The 23,346-nt window shown below is 52.4% G+C and overlaps 2 protein-coding genes and 1 long non-coding RNA gene across 6 annotated transcripts; all 3 read right to left on the reverse strand.

Moving 5' to 3' along the window:
• Positions 1-200: 200 nt before the first annotated feature.
• Positions 201-14,908, reverse strand: DPF2 (double PHD fingers 2). Of its 4 annotated transcripts, none has more exons than XM_063182506.1 (12): positions 14,554-14,908; positions 10,890-11,050; positions 9,844-9,951; positions 8,382-8,545; positions 7,067-7,159; positions 6,637-6,715; positions 5,558-5,599; positions 3,774-3,911; positions 2,713-2,841; positions 1,925-2,037; positions 1,198-1,279; positions 201-332 (listed from the first exon to the last, which is right to left on the reverse strand). In XM_063182506.1, the coding sequence occupies exons 1-12, from the start codon at positions 14,589-14,591 to the stop codon at positions 256-258; spliced, it is 1,224 nt and encodes a 407-aa protein (XP_063038576.1). In that variant the 5' UTR covers positions 14,592-14,908; the 3' UTR covers positions 201-255. The 4 variants fall into 4 exon arrangements, with proteins under 4 accessions (XP_063038576.1, XP_063038577.1, XP_063038578.1 ...); XM_063182507.1 differs by lacking the exon at positions 14,554-14,908 and adding an exon at positions 13,082-13,154; XM_063182508.1 differs by lacking the exon at positions 5,558-5,599.
• LOC134433799 (uncharacterized) lies at positions 13,859-14,493 on the reverse strand. Its single transcript, XR_010031725.1, has 2 exons — positions 14,392-14,493; positions 13,859-14,304 (listed from the first exon to the last, which is right to left on the reverse strand). It is a non-coding gene; the product is annotated as an uncharacterized LOC134433799 (long non-coding RNA).
• Positions 14,909-16,070: 1,162 nt separating the features above from the next.
• Positions 16,071-18,447, reverse strand: CDC42EP2 (CDC42 effector protein 2). The gene is given in 8 exon segments (XM_063182510.1): positions 16,071-16,826; positions 17,535-17,656; positions 17,658-17,705; positions 17,707-17,799; positions 17,802-17,930; positions 17,932-18,072; positions 18,074-18,094; positions 18,096-18,447. Coding segments are annotated over 8 exon segments (639 nt in total). The 5' UTR covers positions 18,177-18,447; the 3' UTR covers positions 16,071-16,822.
• Positions 18,448-23,346: the final 4,899 nt, after the last annotated feature.

Genomic DNA, 23,346 nt, shown 5'->3' on the forward strand with positions numbered 1-23,346 from the left:
AAAAAAAAGGGAAAAAAGGAGAAAAGGCCCTCAAAAAAAGGGGAAAAGGACCCAAAAAAGGGGGAAACCCCCCCCCAAAAAAGAGGAAAAACAAACAAAAAAAAAGGAATAAAAGGGGAAAAATATACCCAAAAAAGGGGAAAAGGACCCAAAAAAAAAAAAAAAAAGGGAAATAAAAGGCCCCGAAGCCGAGGGGGTGAGGATGAGGAGGGACGGGGGTGGGGGTGGGGGTGAGGATGGGGAGGAAGAGCAGGATCAGGAGCTGTTCTGGTTCTGGTAAATCGACGCCTTCTCCTTGAGCAGGTCCAGGCAGAGGTGGCAGCTCCAGCTCCCTGCAGAAAGAGTTAATTAACCCCTTAATTAACCCCTTAATTAGCCCGTTAATAATCAGTTAATTAAGCAATTAATTAATCATGGGGGTTAATGAGAGAGGAGGGGATGGGGAAGAAGAGAGAGGAGGAAAAGGAGGAAAAAGAGAGGAAGAGGAGGAGGAGGGAGGAAGAGAATGAAGGAGGGAGGAAGAGGAGGAGGAAGAGGAGGAATGAGGGAGGAAGAGGAGAGAAAAGGAAGGGAGGAAGAGGATGAAGAGGAAGAGGAAGAGGAGGAAGAAGAGAACAAAAAGGAAGAGGGAGAAGAAAGAAAGGAGGAGGAAACGGAGAATGAAGGAAGAGGAAGCAGAGGAAGAAAAAGAGGAAGAGGAGGGAAGAAAAGGAGGAGGAAGAGGAGGAGGAGGAGGAAGAGGAAGATTTGGGACAATTAAACCCCTCCCCACATCCCAGCAGGAAACCCAGGAAGAACCCGGAGGGATGGGGGATCCCAGGGGAGGTTTTGGGGTGGAATCCTGAGGGATTGGGAACCCCAGGGTGGGGCTTGGGGTGGGATCCCAAATCCCAGGGGATCAGGAATTTCAGGGGAGATTTTGGGGTGGGATCCCAAATCCCAGGGGATCAGGAATTTCAGGGGAGATTTTGGGGTGGGATCCCAAATCCCAGGGGATCAGGAATTTCAGGGCAGATTTTGGGGTGGAGTCCCAGGGGATCAGGAATTTCGGGGCAGATTTTGGGGTGGGATCCCAAACCCCAGGGGATCAGGAATTTCAGGGGAGATTTTGGGGCAGATCTCAGGGGATGGGGAGTCCCAGGGGAGGTTTTGGGGTGCAATCCCGGGTGACAGGAACCCCACGGGAGCAGCACTCACCCTCGGGGGGCTCGGCCATGGGCGGGGTCAGGCAGTACATGTGGTACCCACGGTCGCAGTCGTCACAGAACAGCAGCTGGTCCTGCCCCGGGACATCCCCGTCACTTCTGGGCCATTCCCAGGTGCATTTTGGGCACTCCCAGATGGTTTTTGGGCACTCCCAGATGGTTTTGGGCACTCCCAGATGGTTTTGGGCACTCCCAGATGGTTTTTGGCCATTCCCAGCTGGGTTTTGGGCACTCCCAGATGGTTTTTGGGCCATTCCCAGGTGCGTTCTGGGCACTCCCAGATGGTTTCTGGGCCATTCCCAGGTGCGTTCTGGGCACTCCCAGATGGTTTTTGGCCATTCCCAAGTGATTTTTTGGCACCCCTAGGTGATTTTTGGACCATTCCCAGATGATTTCTGGGCGCCCCCAGCTGGTTTTTGGGCTGTTCCCAGAGGTTTTTTGTCTCCCCCAGGTGATTTTTGTCCCCCCCCAGGTGTCTTTTGGCTCCCCCAGGTGGTTTTTGGGTACTCCAAGATGATTTTTGTCCCCCCCCAGGTGACTTTGGACCATTCCCATGTGTTTTTTGGGCACTTCCAGGTGCTTAGGGCACTCCCAGGTAACTTTGGGCCATTCCTAGATGACTTTGGGCCATTCCCAGGTGACTTTTGGCCATTCTCGGGTGATTTTTTGGCACTTTTTGGGTGATTTTTGGGCCGCTCCCAGGTGTTTTTGTCACTCACGTCGTTCTCGGAGGTGCCGCAGATGTTGCAGCACTTGCACTCGATGCACTGCCAGCGGTACGTCTTCACTGCAGCCATCATCACCGGGGTGAACTGCAGGCACGAGGGGTGCCCTGGGGACACAGGGGACATTGGGGACATCCAGGGGGATTGGGGACACAGGGGACATTGGGGACATCCAGGGGGATTGGGGACACAGGGGACATTGGGGACACTGGGGACATTGGGGACAGGTACGTGTTCACTGCAGCCATCATCACCGGGGTGAACTGCAGGCACGAGGGGTGCCCTGGGGACACAGGGGACATTGGGGACACTGGGGACATCAGGGGGATTGGGGACATTGGGGACACTGGGGACAGCAGGGGGACATCGGGGGCATTGGGGACAGATGGAAACCCTCGGATCTCTGACCCCAAATCTCCTTTCCCAGCCCCATCCCAGAGGGAAACCCTCGGACCTCAGACCCCGAATGCCCCCAGCCCCATTTTAGAAGGAAACCCTCAGAGCCCAAACGCCCCCAGCCCCATTTCAGAAGGGAACCCCCAGACCCCAAACTCCCCCAGCCCCATTTCAGAAGGAAACCCTCAGCCCCCAAACTCCCCCAGCCCCATTTCAGAAGGAAACCCCCAGACCCCAAACTCCCCCAGCCCCATTTCAGAAGGAAACCCCCAGCCCCCAAACTCCCCCAGCCCCATTTCAGAAGGGAACCCCCAGCCCCCAAACGCCCCCAGCCCCATTTCAGAAGGAAGCCCCCAGCCCCAGCCCCAGCAGCGCCGTTGCCTGACCGGAGCGGCCGCAGTCGGAGCAGGACACGAGCTCCTCGGGCTGCCCCGTCTTCTTGTTGATCTTGGAGTCGCCCAGGCAGAAATCGCAGTAATTGTTGGGGAGGGCCAGCCCGTCCGGGCCCTTCTTGGCTGGAGAGGGGACAGGGACAGGGATTGGGGAACGGGGATTGGAGATTGGGATTGGGAACAGGGATCGGGGATTGGGAACAGGGATTAACGATCAGGGAGCAGGGACAGGGATTGGGGAACAGGGATTGGAGATTGGGATTGGGAACAGGGATCGGGGATTGGGAACAGGGATTAACGATCAGAGAGCAGGGACAGGGATTGGGATTGGGGAACAGGGATTGGAGATTGGGATTGGGGACAGGGATCGGGGATTGGGGATGAGGGAACAGGGACAGGGATTAGGGATGAGGGATTAGGGACAAGTATCAGGGATAAGGAATCAGGGACAGGATTAGGGACAGAGATTAGGGATCAGGAATCAAGGATAAGGGATCAGGGATCGGGGACCAGGGACAGGGATCAAGGGACCAAGGATTAGGGATCAGGGCCAGGGATAAGGAATCAGGGCCAGGGATTATGGATTGGGGATCAGAAATTAGGGATCAGGGACAAGGACCGGGGACAGGAATCGAATCAGGGACCACGAATTAGAGACAGGGATCAGGGACAGGGTGAGGGATGGGGAATCAAGGATCAAGGACAGGGACCAGGGATTAGGGATCAGGAACCAGGGAGAGGAATCAGGGATTAGGGACAGGGATTAGGGACCAGGAATTAGGGATCAGGGATTGGGAACAGGGATCAGGTATCAGGAATCAGGGACGGATATCAGGAATCGGGGATTAGGGATGAGAAATCAGGAATCAGGATCAAGGATCAGGGATCAGGATTAGGGACAGGAGTCGAGGATCAGGAATCAGGATCAGGAATCAGGCACAGAATTCCCCCCCAGAACCACTCCCAACTCCTCGGCCGTGTCACCGCCCGATCCCAGGGGGATTTTTGGGCAATTTTGGGGGGGGGATTTTGGGGCGATTTTGGTGTTTTCTCACATTTCTGCTCCTCGGGGCGCGGGGCCACGGGCGTGGGCGGCTGCGAGTCGTCCTTGTCGTCGCCCTCCTCCTCGGCCAGGTGCGAGTGCGCGTAGTGGTAGCTGAGCCCGGGCCGGTTCTTGTAGCGCTTCCCGCAGACTGAAACAACCGGGGAAATTGGGAAAAATTGGGGAAAATCCGGGAAAATCCAGGGAAAAATCCGGGAAAAATCCCGGGAAAATTACGGGAAAAATTCCGGGAAAATTTGGGAAAATCCCAGGAGAATCCGGGGAGAATCACGGTCAGGGACGGGCATCCGGGATTTCGGTGCGAACTGCGGAATTTGGGGTGGGAACTCTGAGATTTGGGCTAAAAACTCCGGAATTGGGGTGGAAACCCTGAGATTTGGGTGCAAGCTGCAGAATTTGGGGTGCAAACTCCGGGATTGGGGTGGAAACTCCAGGATTGGGGTGCAAACTCCGGAATCTGGGGTGGAAACTCTGGGACTGGGGCAGAAAGTCTGGAATTTGGGTCCAGACTCTGGGATTGGAGTGGAAATTCTGGGATTTGGGTGCAAACTGCAGAATTTGGGGTGGAAACTCCGGGATTTGGGTGCAAGCTCCAGAACTGGGGTGGAAATCCCAGGATTTGGGCGCAAACCCCAGAACTGGGGCAGAAACTCCGGGATTTGGGTGCAAACTCTGGGATTTGGGTACAAACTCCAGAATTTTGGGTGCAAACTCCAGAATTGGGGAGGAAACTCTGGGATTTGGTTACAAACTCCAGGATTTGGGCACAAACCCCAGAATCTGGGTACGAACTCCAGGATTTGGGCCCAAACCCCAGGATTTGATTACAAACCCCAGAATTTCGGCACAAACTCCAGAATTTGGGTGCAAACCCCAGGATTTGGGTACAAACTGCAGAATTTTGGGTACAAACCCCAGGATTTGGGTACAAACCCCAGGATTTGGGTACAAACTGCAGAATTTTGGGTACAAACCCCAGGATTTGGGGTACAAACCCCAGGATTTGGGTACAAACCCCAGGATTTGGGTACAAACCCCAGAATTTTGGGTACAAACCCCAGGATTTGGGTACAAACTGCAGAATTTTGGGTACAAACCCCAGGATTTGGGTACAAACTGCAGAATTTTGGGTACAAACCCCAGGATTTGGGTACAAACTGGAGAATTTTGGGTACAAACCCCAGGATTTGGGGTGCAAACCCCAGGATTTGGGTACAAACTGGAGAATTTTGGGTACAAACCCCAGGATTTGGGGTACAAACCCCAGGATTTGGGTACAAACCCCAGGATTTGGGGTGCAAACCCCAGGATTTGGGTACAAACTGGAGAATTTTGGGTACAAACCCCAGGATTTGGGGTACAAACCCCAGGATTTGGGTACAAACCCCAGGATTTGGGGTGCAAACCCCAGGATTTGGGTACAAACTGGAGAATTTTGGGTACAAACTGGAGAATTTTGGGTACAAACCCCAGGATTTGGGCCCAAACTCCGGGATCTGGGCACACACTCCGTGTTTTTCCCATCGCTGGCTCCACAGGGGGGTTTGATTTAATAAATTTTTGTTTTCCTGCCCCGTTCCCTGCTGGAGAAGGGTCAGGGGGCTCTGACGTCGCTGCCGTGGCCTTCGGCCTCTCCCTCCTCCCTCCTCCTCCCCTCCCCGGGGCTCCACACGGGAATCTGGGATTTGTTTTGGGGGCAGGGAGTGGAAAAAAAAAAAGGGGGGAAAAAAAGGAGGAAAAGCAGGAAAAAGGAGCAGAGAGAGAGAGCGGAACTACCTCGGTCGGGAGGTTTCAAGGAATGCTTTTGTTTGTAACTGTCTGAAACACAGAAAGAGAAGTCGTGAGAGGACACACGGACACGGACACACGGAAAACCGGGAAAAAAGGGCAGGAAGAACACAACCTCAGGGAGCCAGGGCCAGAGTTAGTGCTGGGAGTGGCAGGACAGCAGGAGGAAAGAGAGAAGAAGGAGCTGGCAAAGCTGCCCTGGCATCGCCCGTCCCGTTATTGCCTAAATTCGGGGACTGCGGGTGGAAGGGACGGAGCTTTATCCTGGTTTTATCCAGGTTTTAACCTGGTTTTATCCTGGTTTTAACCTGGTTTCATCCTGGTTTTTGTCCTGGTTTTAACCCTGGTTTTATCCAGGTTTTAACCTGGTTTCATCCTGGTTTTTGTCCTGGTTGTATCCTGGTTTTTATCCAGGTTTTATCCTGGTTTTATCCTGGTTTTAACCCTGGTTTTAACCCTGGTTTTAACCTTATTTTTGTCCTGGTTTTAATCCTGGTTTTATCCAGGTTTTAACCTGGTTTTCATCCTGATTTTATCCAGGTTTTTGTCCTGGTTTTATCCTGGTTTTGTCCAGGTTTTTGTCCTGGTTGTATCCTGGTTTTTATCCAGGTTTTATCCTGATTTTAACCTGGTTTTATCCTGGCTTTTATCCTGGCTTTTATCCTGGTTTTAATCCGGGTTGTATCCTGGGTTTTATCCTGGTTTCATCCTGGATTTATCCTGGTTTTGTCCTGGTTTTATCCAGGTTTTAACCCTGGTTATATCCTGTTTTTAATCCTGGTTTTATCCAGGTTTTAACCTAGTTTTATCCAGGTTTTTATCCTGGTTTTATCCAGGTTTTAACCCTGGTTATATCCTGGTTTTATCCAGATTTTTCTCCTGATTTTAACCTGTTTTTATCCTGCTTTTATCCCATTTTTAACCTGTTTTTAACCTGTTTTATCCTGGTTTTTGCATTCCCAGTATTCCCAATGGGACACCCCCACCCATCCCTGCCCTCCCTGGGGGTCTCCCCCCCCAGGACCCCCCAAACCCCCCCAGGACCCCCCCAACCCCCCCACACTCACTGTCACAGGCGTAGGGTTTGTCCCTGTCCTCCAGGATGGCAGCGTCCAGCTTCTTCCGAGCGCCCCCGACGCCTTTTCCCTGCAAAAAACCCAAAATTCGGGCAAAATCCGCGATGGGAGCAGGGCAGGGAGTGAGCCAACAGCGCCCCCTGGTGGGGAGGGCACGGAACGGCCAAAAATCCCCGGGAATTTGGGGAAAATGGGCAAAAATCCCCGGGAATTTGGGGAAAATGAGGTGGAAATCTCGGTTTTGGTGGGGTTTTGTTACAGGAATTGCCTGGGATTTTTGGGGATTGTGTGGGATTTTGGGGAATTGTCTGGGATTTTGGGGATTGTGTGGGATTTTTGGGGATTGTCTGGGATTTTTGGGGATTGTGTGGGATTTTTGGGAATTGTCTGGGATTTTGGGGGATTTTTGGGAATTTCCCACCTTGGCCTTGCCCTTCCCTCTCCTCTTGGGCGTGTCCTCCTCGTAATCCTCGTCGTCCAAATCGTCCAGGAAATCGTCGGGCTCCAGGATCCGCTGGGAGCGAGCACAGGGGTTACAGCAGGGGAAATGGGGAAAAATGGGGGGAAAACGGGGAAAAACGGGGAAAAAGTGGGAATAACTGAAAAAATGGGGAAAATGGGAAGACCAGGGAAAAACGGGGAAAATGGGAAGAAACTGAAAACATTGGAAAAATGAAAAGTGGGGAAACAGGAGGGGATGCAAGAGGGGCCACAGCTGGAATTCCCGTTATCCCCAATTCCTGGAGTTCCCAGTATCCCAAATTCCCAATTCCCACTGGGATTCCCATCTGAATTCTCGCTATCCCAAATTCCCAGTTCCCAGCTGGAATTCCTGGAGTTCCGGTATTCTGAGTTCCCAGTGTTCAGAATTCCTGGTCCCCCGTATCCTGAATTCCCAGAATTCCCAGTATCCAAAGTTCCCAATTCCCACTGGAACTCCCGTTGAAATTCCCAGCGTCCCGAGTTCCCCTCTGGAATTCCCATTCTCCCGAGTTCCCACTGGAATTTCCCAGCATCCCGAATTCCCGTTTCCCATTGGAATTCCTGGTATCCTGAGTTCCTGCTGGAATTCCCATTGGAATTCCCTGTATTCTGAATTCCCAGTGTCCCGAATTCCCAATTCCCAGTGGAATTCCCGGTGTCCCGAGCTCCTGCTGGAACCCCGAGTTCCCACTGGAATTCCCGGTATCCCAAATTCCCAATTCCCATTGGAATTCCCAGTATCCCGAGCTCCTGCTGGAACTCCCAGTATCCCGAATTCCCATTCTGAATTCCCATTGGAATTCCCGGTATCCCAAATTCCCGAGCTCCTGCTGGAATTCCCAGTATCCCGAGTTCCCATTTTGAATTCCCATTGGAATTCCCGCTGGAACTCCCAGTATCCCGAATTCCTGTCTGGAACTCCCGGTATCCCGAATTACCAATTCCCACTAGAATTCCCGTTATCCCGAGCTCCCATTGGAACTCCCGGTATCCCGAGTTCCTGGAATTCCTGGTATCCCGAATTCCCAGTCCCTGATATCCCAAATTCCCGCTGGAACTCCCAGTATCCCAAATTCCTGTCTGGAACTCCCGGTATCCCGAATTACCAATTCCCGCTAGAATTCCCGTTATCCCGAGCTCCCATTGGAACTCCCGGTATCCCGAGTTCCTGGAATTCCTGCTGTCCCGAATTCCCAGCGCCCGGTATCCCAAATTCCCGCCGGCATTCCCGGATTGCCGGGCTCCGGTGCCACCTTGCGCGCGCGGCTGTTGGTGACCGGGAACTCGCCCAGGCTGTCGTCGTCCATGCGCGGGTCGGGCAGGGAGCGCTTGTCCAGGGGATCCGTCCTGAGCAGCGCCTCCAGGCTGCTCCCGTCCTGCGCCAGCAACCCCTCCTTCTTCAGGGCCTGCTCCGTGTCTGAGAGGGAAAAAACAGCAGGAAAAATGGGGTAAAAACAGGGGAAAATGGGCAAAAATCCATGGGAAAATGGGGTAAAACAATGGGGTAAAACAATGGGAAAATGGGGATGAATGGCAGCGCCTCCAGGCTGCTCCCGTCCTGGGCCAGCAACCCTTCCTTCTTCAGGGCCTGCTCCGTGTCTGAGAGGGAAAAAACAGCAGGAAAAATGGGGTAAAAACAGGGGAAAATGGGAAAAATCCATGGGAAAATGGGGTAAAACAATGGGGTAAAACAATGGGAAAATGGGGATGAATGGCAGCGCCTCCAGGCTGCTCCTGTCCTGAGCCAGCAATCCCTCCTTCTTCAGGGCCTGCTCTGTGTCTGGGAACAGGGAAAAATGGGGTAAAAACAGGGGAAAATGGGACAAATCCATGGGAAAAAATCCGGGAGGAAATGGGGGGAAAATAACAGGGGAAATGGGGAGGAATGGCAGCGCCTCCAGGCTGCTCCCGTCCTGGGCCAGCAATCCCTCCTTCTTCAGGGCCTGCTCTGTGTCTGGGAACAGGGAAAAATGGGGTGAAAACAAGGGAAAATGGGAAAAAATCCGAAAAAATCCGAGGGAAAATTGGGCAAAAATCCGGGGAAAATAGGAGAAAACAACAGGGGAAAATGGGGATGAATGGCAGCGCCTCCAGGCTGCTCCTGTCCTGCGCCAGCAACCCCTCCTTCTTCAGGGCCTGCTCCGTGTCTGAGAGAGGGGAAAAATGGGCAAAAATCCCTGGGAAAAATGGGCAAAAACCCGTGGGGAAATGGGAAAAAAATCTAGGGGGAAATGGGGAAACAATGGGGGAAAACCCCAGAGAAAAATGGGGATAAACAGGAGAGCAGCCCCTCCTTCTTCAGAGCCTGCTCCGTGTCTGGGAGAGGAAAAATAACAGAAAAAACAGGGAAAAACAACGGGGGAAAATGGGGAAAAACTCAGAGAAAAGTGGGGAAAAACCCAGAGAAAAATGGGAAAAAACCCCAGAGAAAAATGGGGAAAAACAGCAGGGGGAAATGGAGAAAAACACAGAGAAAAATGGAGGAAAACCCAGAGAAAAATGGGGAAAAACCCAGAGGACAATGGGGATAAAACAATGGGGGAAAATGGGGATAAAACAATGGGGGGAAAATGGAGGAAAACCCAGAGAAAAATGGGGAAAACCCAGAGAAAAATGGGGGAAAACGGTGACAAAACAGGAAGAAGGAGGCTGGGTGAGGGACGCTGAGGGATCCAGGTGGAATTTTCAGGAGTTCAGCAGGAAATGAGGAATTACCAGGTTTGATGGAAGGGAAGGAGAGCCGCGGGTCCTCCGGGGGGTGCGCGCGCCGTTTCTTGCGCCAGCGCCGCGCCGGGTACGAGTAGAGCTGCCCTGCTGCCAAACCTGGGGAGAAACGCCAGGAAATCCCCCAAAATCCGGCCAGGGAGGGACAAAACCCCTGGGAATGACCCCAGGTTCTGATAAAACTCCCCAGACTCTCCCAAGGATGTGACAGTACAGCCCAAAGTGACCCCATCCCCTTCCCCTCCCTGCTGTTTTCCCTTTTCCCCACCATTTTCCTGCTGTTTTCCCAGGGTTTTCCCTTTTCCCCCATTGTTTTTTGCCTCCTGCCATTTTCCCGGTGTTTCCCTCTTATTTTCCCGGTGTTTCCCCATTATTCTCCCATGGTTTTCTCATTGTTTCCCATAATTTCCCTGTTGTTTCCCCGTCGTTCTCCCAGTGTTTTCCCACTGCTCTCCCCGTGTTTCCTCATCACTTCCCCACTGCTCTCCAACTATTTTCCATTATTTCCCCATTGTTTTCCATCATTTCCCCATTGTTTCTCCATTGTTCTCTCAGTGCTTTCCACCATTCTTCCATAATTTCCCTGTTGTTTCCCCATCATTTCCCTGTTGTTTCCCCATAGTTTTCCACCATTCTGCCATAACCTTCCCATTGTTCTCCATCATTTCCCAGTTGTTTCCCCATCATTTCCCTGTTCTTTCCCCATTGCTCTCCTGGTGTTTCTCCATTGTTTCCCATCATTCCCCTGCTGTTCCCCACCATTCCCCCATCACTTCCCCACTGCTCCCCATCGTTTCCCCATTGTTCTCCCACTGTTTCCCACCATTCTGACATTATTCCCCCATTGTTTCCCCCCTCGTTTTCCATAATTTCCGTGTTATTTCCCAATCATTTCCCTGCTGTTTCCCATCATTTCCCTGCTGTTTCCCATCATTTCCCTGCTGTTTCCCCACTGCTCTCCTGCTGTTCCCTATCGTTTCCCACCGTTACCTCCCCACCATTCCCAGCCTTTTCCCGGCGTGTTCCCGGTTCCGTACCGGGCCCGCGGTGCCGTTTCTCCATCCAGATGTAGCAGTTGCTCTGGGCCACGCCGGTCTGCGAGTCCAGGAAGGGCAGGCGCACGCTGCGCTCGGCGCAGAGCCGCGCGTTGTAGCTGTGGCACTGCTCCATGGCGTCCCGGTAGTACTGCTCGCCCAGCCTGGAACGGCACGGATTGGCACGGGGATTGGCACTGGGAATGGCAGGGATTGGCACGGGGATTGGCACTGGAATGGCACTGGGATTGGCACGGGGATTGGCACAGGGAATGGCACAGGGAATGGCAGGGATTGGCACTGGGAATGGCAGGATTGGCACTGGGATTGGCACAGGGAATGGGAAATCTCTCAGGGATGCCAGGGATACCAGGAGAATGTCAGAGATACAACTGCAGAGACTCAGGATAAAATCCTGGAGGAGATCAGGATAAACCTGGAAACCCTCAGGGATAAAACTGGAAACCCTGAGGGATAAACCTGGAAACCCTGAGGGATAAACCTGGAAACCCTCTGGAATAAACCTGGAAACCCTGAGGGATAAACCTGGAAACCCTCAGGAATAAACCTGGAAATCCTGAGGGATAAACCTGGAAACCCTGAAGGATAAACCTGGAAATCCTGAGGGATGAACCTGGAAACCATCAGGGACAAAATCCTAGAAACACTCAGGGATAAACCTGGAAACTCTGAGGTATGAACCTGGAAACCATCAGGGATAAAATCCTGGAAACCCTGAGGAATAAACCTGGAAACCCTGAGGGATAAACCTGGAAACCATCAGGGATGAACCTGGAAACCATGAGGGATGAACATGGAAACCCTGAGGGATGAACCTGGAAACCCTCAGGAATAAACCTGGAAACCTGAGGGAAACACTCAGGGATAAACCTGGAAACTCTGACGTATGAACCTGGAAACCATCAGGCATAAAATCCTGGAAACCCTGAGGAATAAACCTGGAAACCCTGAGGGATAAACCTGGAAATCCTGAGGGATAAACCTGGAAACCATCAGGGATGAACCTGGAAACCATCAGGGATGAACATGGAAACCCTGAGGGATGAACATGGAAACTCTCAGGGATAAAATCCTAGAGAATATCAGGGATAAACCTGGAAATCCTGAGGGATAACCCTGGAAACCCTCAGGGATGAACCTGGAAAACATGAGGGATAAACCTGGAAATCCTGAGGGATAAAATCCTGCAGAATATCAGGGATAAAATCCTGAAGAATATCAGGGATAAAAGTGCCCAACTTCCCATTCCTTGGCTTCTCCAGGACACTCACAGGGGTGAAAAGAGAAGGGAAGAAAAGGAAGAGATGGAGCAAAAGGGACGGACAGGAAAATACAAAGATTCACAGGAAATACAGAGATTTAGAGAGAAATACAGCAATACACAGAGAAATACAGGGATTTAAAGAGAAATACAGGGAATTAGAAGAAAGTGCAGGAATAGACAGGGAAATGCAGGGATTTTGAGGGAGATACAAGGATTTTTGAGGGAAATACGAAGCTTTTGAGGGAAATACGAGGATTTTGAAGGAGATACGAGGATTCAGAGGGAAGTACAGGGAACGCTCCCCCTCAGCTCGGCCTCCACAGGACCCTCTGGCTGGGATGCACAGGGAAGTAGTGCAGGAATGAACAGGGATATTTAGGGATATTTAGAGATATTCGGGGATATTCAAGGATGGACAGGGAATCTCCAGGGATGCACAGGGATGTGTTGGGATGACTCCCCCGTCCTTGGCCTCTACAGGACGCTCGCACACGGAGTTCGGGGATCCATGAGGAAGCACAGGGAAGCACAGGGATACAATACAGGGAATTTTACAGAGAATTTTATAGGGAATTTTACAGGGATGAACCCCCCGGCTTTGCCCTCTCCAGGACCCTCTCAGGGCCACACCTGGGGGACCCCCCCGGACCCTCCCAGGCTCTCCCCCCTCAAGTCTCTGCGGCCCTCTCGGTGCTGAGGGGGATTTTGGGGTGTCCTTAACGCCCCCTCAGCAAAGTTCCCCGCGAACAATGCGCGCGTGCCGCTTCCCCCCTTCCCCCCTCCCCCGCCCACTTGGTCCCCGTCCGGCGCGCGGGCCCGAAGGGGGGGCCCCGCTTCCCGCGCCCGGCCGGGCCGCACCATTCCCGCGCCGCAGGGGGAGACCGGGGAGGTGGGGGGGACCCGCACTCACAGCTTGACCACATTCTGAACCACCGCCGCCATCTTGGCTCCGCCGCCGGGGCGCCGCGGGGCGCGTGCGCGGAGGGAGGGGCGGGAAGGGCGGGGAGAGGGAGGAGGAGGAGGAGAAGAGGAGAGGAGGAAGGAGAGGGATGGAGGGAGGAGGAGGAGGAGGAGCGGGGAGAGGGATGGGTGGAGAAAGAGGAGGCGGAGGAGAGGGAGGAGAGGGAGGGCCGGGGGAAGGGAGCGGGAGTCCTCCCGGCCGCTGGCGGCGCTGTGTGCAGCGCGCGTGCGCGGGGGGGGGGCAAAAAGGCGGGAAAAGGGGAGTGGGGGGGGGGGGACAAAGTCTGAGGGAAAAATGGCGGGAAAAGGATCAGAGCGGAAAAATGCACGGAAAAGGAGAAAATCCGGGAGAGAAGGATGGAGAAAGGTAATGGGGAGAAAGGGAGGGGCATGGGATGAAGGAGGGAGGCAGAGTGAGGGGGTATGGGGGAAAAATAAGGGAGATGGAGGGGGGACCCTGAGGGGGGAAATGGAGGGGGCAGAGTGAGGGCAAAAATGATGGGGAATGAGCGGCAAGGTGGGGGGAGAATGAGGGAAAAACTGGGAGATAACAAGGCAGGAGAGTGAGGGAGAAATGGACAGAAATTGAGGGAAAACGATGACAGAGGATGAGGGGGTTTATCCTGGAAAAAGGAGGACTGAGAGACCCCATTGCTCCCCCTGAAATTATGCTGGGGTTGTGAGATCCCCTTCTCCCGCTGCATAAACAAGAGGGAACAGCCTCGAGTTGGATCAGGGAAGATTTATTGAGGAAAATTCCTGGAAAGTGTTGTCCCACCCTGAGATGTGGAATTGCTGTCCTGGAATTATCCCAAAAAAAGCCTGGATGTGGCACATGGGGACCGTTCGGGGGTGACCAGGTTGGATTTGATGATCCCAAAGTTCTTTTTCCCACCTCAACCTTTCCATGGAAAGGGATGAGAAGATGGAGAATGGAAAGGGAAATGGGGAGGAAGGGGTGGAGGAGGTTTGGGGGATTAAAATGGAAAGGGGAGTGAGGGTTGGGAGGGAATTGAGGGATAAATTTGGGATGGGGGATAAACGAGGGCAGGAAAGGGTGAAATTAGGGGTAAGTGAGGATGAATCCCTCAGATCCCAAATCTCCCCAGATTCCTTATGTGTCTTCATCCCCAAAAATTCCTATTTTTGAGCTCTTTTCCCTTTTTATCAAACCTGATTAACCAAACATCCCCAAATTCATCCCCCGGGACAGAGGTCACCCACAGACCCATTTTTGAGCTTTTCTCCCTTTTTATCAACCTGAATTAACCAAATATCCCCAAATTCATCCCTCAGGACAGAGGTCACCCACAGACCCCATGGCGAGCGTGGTTTGGTGTCAAATTCCAGGTGAGTTCTGCATTTCCATAGTGAATTCCCTCACTTCCATGTGAATTCCTCATTTCCAGGGAAGTTCCTCACCTCCAGGTGAATTCTTCACTTCCAGGTGAGTTCCTCATTTTGAGGTGGATTCCTCATTTCACGTGAATTCCTCTTTTTTTTTTTCCTCCTTACTTCCACATCCCACCAGAGTTTTTTTTCCTGTTTGTTGAGAATTTGCCTTTTTTCCCCCCAAGGTCAAACCTTCCTCCCTCCTCCTCCTCCTCCTGCCGGTAATCCCGGCTGCCGCTGGCGTGGGCGGTGTTAATCCCCTGCCCGGAAATCCTGGGATAAATGAGGAAGTTGGGAGGGAGGCCTGTGCCCCTGCTGGGCTTAATTAATTAATTAATTAACGATCCCTGCCTCGATTGATTCCTCAATAAACTCCCCAGAAAGGGAGCGGGCAGCGGGCGCCTGAGTCATGGATGACTCAAATTCTTGGAACTGAGACTCGAATTCTTGGAATTGGAGTTATCAGCGAGTTTGGCAACAGTGCTTTGAATAATCATTAATTTGGGGAAGGGTTAATTAGGGAGAAGCGAAGGAGGCTCAGTCCTGCGGAAAGGGATCCCAAATGATTTATTCGTTAATTGAAAATTAATTAGGAATTTGGTGTTTTTGCAGGAGATGAGATTGGGGGAAAAATCCATTTCAGGGATAAAGTGATATTTGGGATAATTTCAGGGATTAATAACAATAATTTAGGGGATAATTTCAGGCTTTATAGCAGGAAGAGAGGAAGGAGGAGAGGGGGTGAGAAAAGCAAAATCACCTTTTTTTTAATGGTAAAAAGCCCCCAAATTTGGCAAATTAAAGGAGCTTTTCCAGGGACTGGAGCAGAGAGGGATGAGTGGGGGAAGAAAAAGGGGTGAACAAAGGTCCCAGATTAAAGCTGGAACACCCCAAAATTCAGCCCTGAGTTGTGTAAGGGGGAAAAACCTGGGTGAGAAAAGGGACAAAGCAGGAAAAAAAAGGGGATTTTGGCAGATTTTGGTTATTTCGAAACATCTCCGGCAGCGACGGTTTCGCAATTCCTGCGCCGAGGTGGGGCACAAACAGCTCCAACTTTAAATCACTGATTAAGGTGGAACCCAGGAAAATTGGGGTGAAATCCAGGAAAAAAAAAATCCATCCATGCTGTGCTGACCCGGCCCGTGTTGGAAAACCCCCAAAGCACAGAAAGCCGCCCAAAATGAGCCGTTCTGGGCCCCCTTCCCTTCAGGAGGGGACACAGAGCCACGTCCCCATCCCAATCTCTGGGCTTAATTAATCACAAACGTCCCTGGGGTTAATTAATCACAAACAAGGTTCTGAAACAGCTGGAATTGGTTTGGGAGGAAAAATTCCAAAATAAATAAAACGTGGACAGAGGGTGGGGCAGGAAAGAGTTTAGGGCAGGGAGGAGTTGGACTAAATAGACATTAAACCTGATTGAGCTTAATTAACCTCAGTTTGTTACTTCTTTTATGGGTTTATCCCCAAATTCTGGGCGTTTGCACCAAAAGTGCTTCGGGTTTAGCGGCGCAGAGAGGGAGGGGAAGGAAGAGGCGGGACAAGGGTTCGTTAACGAGAATCTAATGAGTCATTAGTCAGATAATCTAAATCAGACTGGTCAGGCAATGAGGAACAGCACCAGCGGGGTCAGGAGGGGCCCTGGGGGGGATCCCGGCTGGTTTTGGGCTCAAACTGCCCGAAATCGGTGAAAGGATGGGATGGTGACGGGAGCCCGGGCAAGGAGTCCCACCCTGTCCCCGTGGGGCACCAGCAGCGATTCCAGCGGGGTTTTTGTCCTTATTTTGGGACATTCCCCCAAAATCCAGCTGGAATTCCCAGCATTCAGCATTCCAGCTCCGCCCCCACCCACGCAACCCACGACGGATCCCTCGATTCCAGGATCCACCTGCAGCCCACGTGGGGATTTTTGGTTGTTTTTGCATCTCCTCGAGGATTTCCAGTGGCTGCCGTTCACCCCAGAGGGGCTTTTGGCCCCTCCACGGATTGAGTTCCTAAATCAGGAGCGCCTTGGGTATCCTGGCTCCTCACGGGGAGCTTTGGCTTCTCCACAGGGTGGAGATTTCCCCATCCGTGGGATTTTCTGAGGATTGCACGGAGCAGAAGTTGAGGTTCCGACAGTTCAGGAGGTTCAGAACAAACCCCGCTGTGCCCCCGAATCCTCCTGGCCGGAATCTTTGGGAATTCACCCCAAAACTGGGGATGACTTTGGGTCCCGACGGTTGCGTTTCCCGTGGTCAGGAGGAGGTCACTGAGGAGAGCTCTGAGGGTCTCTCTGCTTCTCCCCGAGGCTGAACCCTCACCTGCAGTGAGGAAAGGTGAGAATCCGAGCTGAATCTGAGATCCACATCTAAAACCACCCAAACTGCTCCATCCTCATCCTCAAAAAACACTCAAAATCCTCCCATCCTCAAAAGCACCCCAAATCCTCCATCCTCATCCTCAAAACACCCAAAATCCTCCATCCTCATCCTCACTGTCCATTTCCCCAGCTGGAATCTGAGATCCACATCTAAAACCACCCAAAATGCTCCATCCTCATCCTCAAAACCACACCCAAAATCCTCCATCCTCATCCTCAAAAACACCCAAAATCCTCCATCCTCATCCTCACTGTCCATTTCCCAGCTGGAATCTGAGATCCACATCCCAAAAACCACCCAAAATCTTCCATCCTCATCCTCAAAAGCACCCAAAATCCTCCTCCATCCTCATCCTCATTCTCACTGTCCATTTCCCAATGCCTTCTGAGATCCACTTCTGAAACCACCCAAAATCCAAGCTGGAATCTGCGACCCACGCCCCAAACCCTCCATCCTCATCATCCTCCTCAACATCCTGAGCTGGAATCTGAGATCCACACCCAAACCCTCCATCCTCATCATCCTCCTCAACATCCCAAGCTGGAATCTGAGATCCACACCCCAAACCCTCCATCCTCATCATCCTCCTCAACATCCCTGACCTGGAGTCTGCAATCCACACCCCAAACCCTCCATCCTCCTCCTCACCGTGCGCGTCCCTGGATCACGTCAGGATCTCGGGCCGGGCTGGCGGCGCCGCGCTCGGCCTGGTGCCTGTCCATGACCTGCAGCACGTCCTCCAGGATGGACGGCCCCAGGTCCACGTGCAGGGGACAGCAGCGAGCCGGCGTGCGACAGGAAGGGCTCGGCCTCGCCGTTGGCGGCCGCTCGGGGGACGCGGCGACGACGGTGATGGTGATGACGGCGACGCCGGCGACGCCGCGGCCTCGTCCAGGTGCAGCCGCGGCGGTTTTTCGGCGGCGCCTGCGCCGCGGGCAGGGTCAGGGCCTGGGCGGCGCCGAGCACGGGCAGCGAGATGGCGTTTTTGAGCAGCGGCGACGGCGCCGCGGCCTCGCCGCCCGACATGGTGGCCGTGCGCGAGAACCTCGAACGGCGCCGGCGCCGCCTCGCCGCGGTCGCCGGCGCCGCGCGGCAGCAGGTGGAACTTGCCCTGCAGGAAGGAGATGTCCCCGAAGGTGTCGCCCTGGCCGCCGCTGCCCACGTGGATGGTGTGGCGGAAGTCGCCCCAGCGGCGGGCTGATCATGTCCTGACGAGAGGATGTCCCGCAGCTTCTCCTTCTTGCCCTTGCGGCTGCCCCGCTTCAGGTAGATGGGCGCCTTGGCGGTCATGGCGGCTCAGGGGAGCCTGGGGAGGAACGGGGAGAGGAGGAACCTCAGCTCTGGCCCCTCAGAACCGAACCCCGGCTCTGCCCCCGGTGCCCAAACGATGGAATCCGGGCGCGGGGAAACGCAGGGTTTGGGGCTCAGGGAGGAGCCGTGCAGGGCAGCAGAGCAGAGTGCTGGAAAGAGGCGTTTTTAACCCAAAAGGGATTTTTCTCACCCTGATCCGCTCTCTGCCCGGCCCCGCCCCGCCCAGCTGAAGTGAAAACCAGAAATTTCGGAGATTGTGGGGCCACAAGGGAAGGAAGTCGGGGTTTCCCCTGTTTCACTCGTGAACTCTGAGCTCAGCTGAATCTGGGCTGGATTTTCCAGCTCTGGGGAGAAACGGGCGCAAAAATGGGAATTTTGGTGCATTAATGAATCCATCCCTCAGTGGGAGGGGAAAAAGGGATGGAACGAGTTTGGGGCCACCAGAAAAAGGGCTGGAATGAGCTTGGGGGCCACCAGAACTTTCCCTGTTTAAATCAGCAATGGGAAGTTCTGGAAGTTTTCACCCTTAGCACGAATTTTCAGGGGGAAAAAAAAATTCCACCCGTGCCTGGTTTTGTAACCAGCGAGGGCAGAGCAGCGAGAGGGATTTAGGGATTTAGGGACATTTAGGGACGCTGAGTGAGGGATTTGGGGATGCCCCGAGGGGCCTCTCCCGGCCGGAATTCGACCCAGAAAAATCCCGGCAGGATTTGTCCCCTAAAAAACACAACAACAAACAGCAGCAGCGATGGCCCGAGGGATGGAAAATCCCAATTCCCCCTTCACGGCTGCAAACCTCCCCCGATCCGCCTGTTCTCTGCTTCTGGGGAATATTCCTTCAGAATTCCCTGCTTTTGGGGAATATTCCCTCAGAATTCCTGTTTTTGGGGAATATTCCTTCAGAATTCTCTCTTTTTGGGGGATATTCTTCAGAATTCCTGCTTTTGGGGAATATTCCCTTATTATCCCATTTTTAGGGAATATTTCCTTATAATGCCCTGGTTTTAGGAATATTCCCCTTTTTATCCCATTTTTGGTAATATTCCCTTATAATTCCCTGGTTTTGGGAATATTTCCTTATAATTCCCTGTTTTTAGTGAATATTCCCTTATAATCACCCATTTTTAAGGGATACTCCCTCATGGTCCCCATTTTTAGTGAATATTCCCCAATTATCCCATTTTAGGGAATATTCTCTCATAATCACCCATTTCTAGGAATAACCCCCCCACACTTTTAGGGAACACTCCCTCGTCGTTCCTCACTTTTGTGGAATATACCCTTATCATCCCTGTTTTTAGGAAATACTCCTGATTGTCCCATTTTCATGGAATTCTCCCATTTTCATGGAATTTTCCGCATTTTCATGGAATTCTCCCCCATTTTCCCCCATTTTCATGGAAATCTCCCATTTTTATGGAATTCTCCCCCATTATTCCCCGTTTTCCCCCCCATTCCCCCGTTACCTGCCGAGGTGACACCGCCGGGAATTTGGGAGAGGGAAGGGAAAGGGAAGGGGAAGGAAGGAAAAAAGGGAAAAAGGGAAAAAAAAGGGAAAAAAAGGGAAGGGAAGGGAGGGAAAAAAAGGGAAAAAAAGGGAAAAAGGGGAAAAGGGAAAAGGGGAAGGGAAGGGAAGGGAAGGGAAGGGAAGGGAAGGGAAGGGGAAGGGAAGGGAAGGGAAGGGAAGGGAAGGGAAAGGATCCAGAGAATGGGGAAAGGATCCCGGGTGGATCAGGATGAGGATCCCGGGTGGATCCCGGGGATCAGGGCCCGGCCCGGCGGCCTGGGTTCAGGCCAACCCTGACGGTGCAGAACGAGCGGCGCCGCTAATCCCGGGATTAACGCGGGACAGACAGACGGACAGACAGACGGGAGGGGTGCGGCGGCGCGCGGCGGGACGGGGACGGGGAAATCTGCCCTGGGAATGGGGATCGGCACCGGGAAACGGGGAACTGGAGGGGGGAAAAAGTGAAATTAAAGGGAAAAAAACGGGGCTGAGGGGAAAAAAACCGAATTGTGGTGGGGGAAAATGGAATTACGGGGGAATAAATGGAATTATTGGGGGGGAAATGGGTTTGTGGGGGGGAAAAGGGTGGATTTGGAGGGAATAGAAATGTGTTTGGAGGAGAAAAAATGGAATTATAGAGGGGGGGAATGGGTTTTGTGGGGGGGAAAGGGGTGGATTTGGAGGGAATAGAAATGGGTTTGAAGGGGGAAAAAAGGAATTAAAAGGGGGGAAAACGGGTTTGTAAATGAAAGAAGTTGATTTGGAGGGGATAAAGTGGATTTGAACAGAGAAATGGGTTTGTGGGGAAAGAAATGGATTTGGAGGGAATCAAGTGGAAAAAACTGATTTTTTTTAGAAATGGGTTTGTAGGGAATAGAAATGGATTTGTAGGGAATAAAATGGAATTATAGGGCAGGAAATTGTGGATTCCCAGGTGGGGCTGAGGATGATGAGGATGAGGACGATGGTAGGGATGAAGATCCCAGCCCCCCAAATCCCCTCCTCAGGGAGAATCCCAAACAGGTGGAAAATGGGCTGGGGAAAGGAGGAAACGCCGGGAAAGCTCCAAGGAATAAAAAAATTATGGAAGTTTCCATCCCTGAAATTCCAGGAGGCCCCAAAGGATGAGTCAGAATGAGGAAAGCAGGGAAAAAATAGGAGAAACAGGGGAAAAAACAAAGAAAAAGCAGGGAGAAAACAAGAAAAAAAAAAAAAACAGGGAAAAAACAAGGAAAAAACAGGGAAAAAACCCCAAGGAAAAAGCAGGGAAAAACAGGAAAAAAACAGGGGAAAAAACAGGAAAAAACCAGATAAACTACAGGAAAAAAAAAAAGGGAAAAAGCAGGAAAAAAGGGATGTTTTCCCCGGATCCGAGTGGAGGAGCTCCAGGACTCCGACCCTTGGAATCGCCCCGGATCAGCAGATTCGATTCCCACCCAGGAAAATTTCAGGAATTTTTCCTTTTTTCCATCAATCTCTGCCTCCTATAGATGAAACCCTGTTCCATTTCCGTCGGTTTTTGGGGATTTTGGGGTTGGACTGGGAGGAATTTGGGGTGTTTTTTGTAAATTACAGGGAAATTTTGCTCCTTTTCAGCACTTTGGGCTCCAGCACGTCCAGGTTTTGAATTTCACCTGGTTTTGGGAATTCAGGTTCAGCTCAGGAAAAATCGGGATCTTTTTGCCTCTTTGCCACCAATTCACCTCTCCCAGCCTGGAAATTTCACCCGGTTTTGGAAATTTCTGCCCAATTTCAGCCCCTTGACCTTCAGCACCTCAACATTTTTACTTTTCCCATAAAAATTCCAATTTCCTGCCCATTTTGGGCCCAGGAAAAAGCCGGGACTGGTTAAATCGATTAAAACCAGGAATGAATTGGTTAAAATTGATTAGAATTGGTTAAAGTCGATAAAAACCAGGAACTAATTGGTTAAAATTGATTTAAATCGATTAAAACCGGGAATTAATTGGTTAAAATTGGTTGAGACTCATTAAAATTGATTAAAACTGGGAATAATTGTTAATAAAATCGATTAAAACCAGGAATGAATTGTTAACATTGGTTAAAATTGATTAAAACCAGGAAATGAATCGGCTAGAGTTGGTTAAAATCGATTAAAACCAGGAATGAATTGGTTAAAATTGGTTAAAATTGATTGAAACTGGGAATTAATTGGTTAAAATCAATTAAAATTAATTAAAATTGATTAAAATTGATTAAAACTGGGGAATTAGTTGGTTAAAATCGATTAAACCAGGAATGAATAGGTTAAAATTGGTTAAAATGGATTGAAACTGGTAATTAATTGGTTAAAATCAATTAAAATTGATTTAAATTGATTTAAATCGATTAAAAGCAGGGGTGGATTCCCCGATCCCGGCTCACCTGGGGGATCCAGCGGCGGCGGCGGCCCGGGGGCAGCGCAGCGCTGACAATTCCATGCCAGGGACAGGGAAATCCCGAGCCGGGACAGCCCCGGAGGATGAGGAGGGAAGGGAGGAAGGAAGGGAGGGAGGGAGGAATCCCGGCCTCGGCCACACCCGGAGCCCTCCCGGCGACGGAAAATCCGCGGGAAAAGGCGAAATTCGGGAAAAGAGAGCCCAAAATCCGGGAAAAGCCAAAATTCGGGAGAAGGAGAAGCGGCGGCCGCGGGGCCGGGCTGGGGTCGGAGTCCGCTCGGATCCCGGACACTCCTCGGAAATGCGGAGATCTGGGAATTCAGGAAATCCAGGGGTGCGGAAATTCAGGAATCCGTGGGTTCGGAAATCCGGGAATTTGGAAATCCAGGGGTGCGGAAATCCAGGGGTTCAGAAAATCCAGGGGTTCGAAAATCCGGGCTTTGGAGATCCGGGAATTCAGGAGATTCGGGGGTTCGGGAAATCCGGGAGTTCAGTAATCCATTATTCAGAAATCTGGGAATTCAGAAATCCAGCGGTTTGGGAACTCGGGGCTTCAGGGATCCGGAGATTTGGAAATCCAGGGATTGGGAAATCCGGGGTTTCAGAAATTCAGGGGTTCGGAAATCCAGGATTCGCAAGAAAGAACGCCCGGAAAGCGCCGAGGCGGGACCGGGGCTGCTGCGGGGATCCGGGGGCTGTTCCAGAGATCCAGGGGCCGTTCCGGGGCTCCGGGGCCGTTCTGGGGATCCGGGGCTGCTCCAGGGGCTGTTCCAGAGATCCAGGGGCCGTTCCGGGGCTCCGGGGCCGTTCTGGGGCCGTTCCGGGGCGGTTCCGAGGCGGTTCCGGGGCTCCGAGGCCGTTCCGGGGCTCCCGGGGCTGTTCCAGAGATCCGGGGGCCGCTCCCGGGGTTATCCCGGGGTTCAGAGGCCGCTCCGAGGCGGATCCAGGGGCGGTTCCTGGGCTGTTCCAGGGATCCGGGGGCTGTTCTGGAGCTGTTCCGAGGGTCCAGGAGCTATTCGGGGGATCCAGGGCCCGTTCTGGGGCTATTCCAGGGATCCAGGGGCGGTTCCTGGAGCTATTCCAGGGACCCAGGAGCTATTCCGGAGATCCAGGAGCTATTCCGGAGATCCAGGAGCTATTCCGGGGATCCAGGGGCCGTTCCGGGGATCCAGGGGCCGTTCCGGAGATCCGGGGGCTGTTCCGGGGATCCAGGGGCCGTTCCGGCTCCGTTCCGAGGCTCCGC

This window comes from Melospiza melodia, unplaced genomic scaffold, assembly GCF_035770615.1.
Source record: "Melospiza melodia melodia isolate bMelMel2 unplaced genomic scaffold, bMelMel2.pri scaffold_264, whole genome shotgun sequence".
NCBI classification, from domain to species: domain Eukaryota; kingdom Metazoa; phylum Chordata; class Aves; order Passeriformes; family Passerellidae; genus Melospiza; species Melospiza melodia.

Bases quoted from the DNA above. Each gene is read 5' to 3' on its own strand.
- DPF2 (XM_063182506.1), bottom strand. From the start codon at position 14,591: ATGAGGAACTCACCTGGAAGTGAAGAATTCACCTGGAG. The intron at 9,952-10,889 runs GTACGGAACCGG...GTTTCTCCCCAG, and splicing joins GAAACGGCACCGCGGGCCCG to GTTTGGCAGCAGGGCAGCTC. The intron at 1,280-1,924 runs GTGAGTGACAAA...GTCCCGGGGCAG, and splicing joins GCGGCACCTCCGAGAACGAC to GACCAGCTGCTGTTCTGTGA.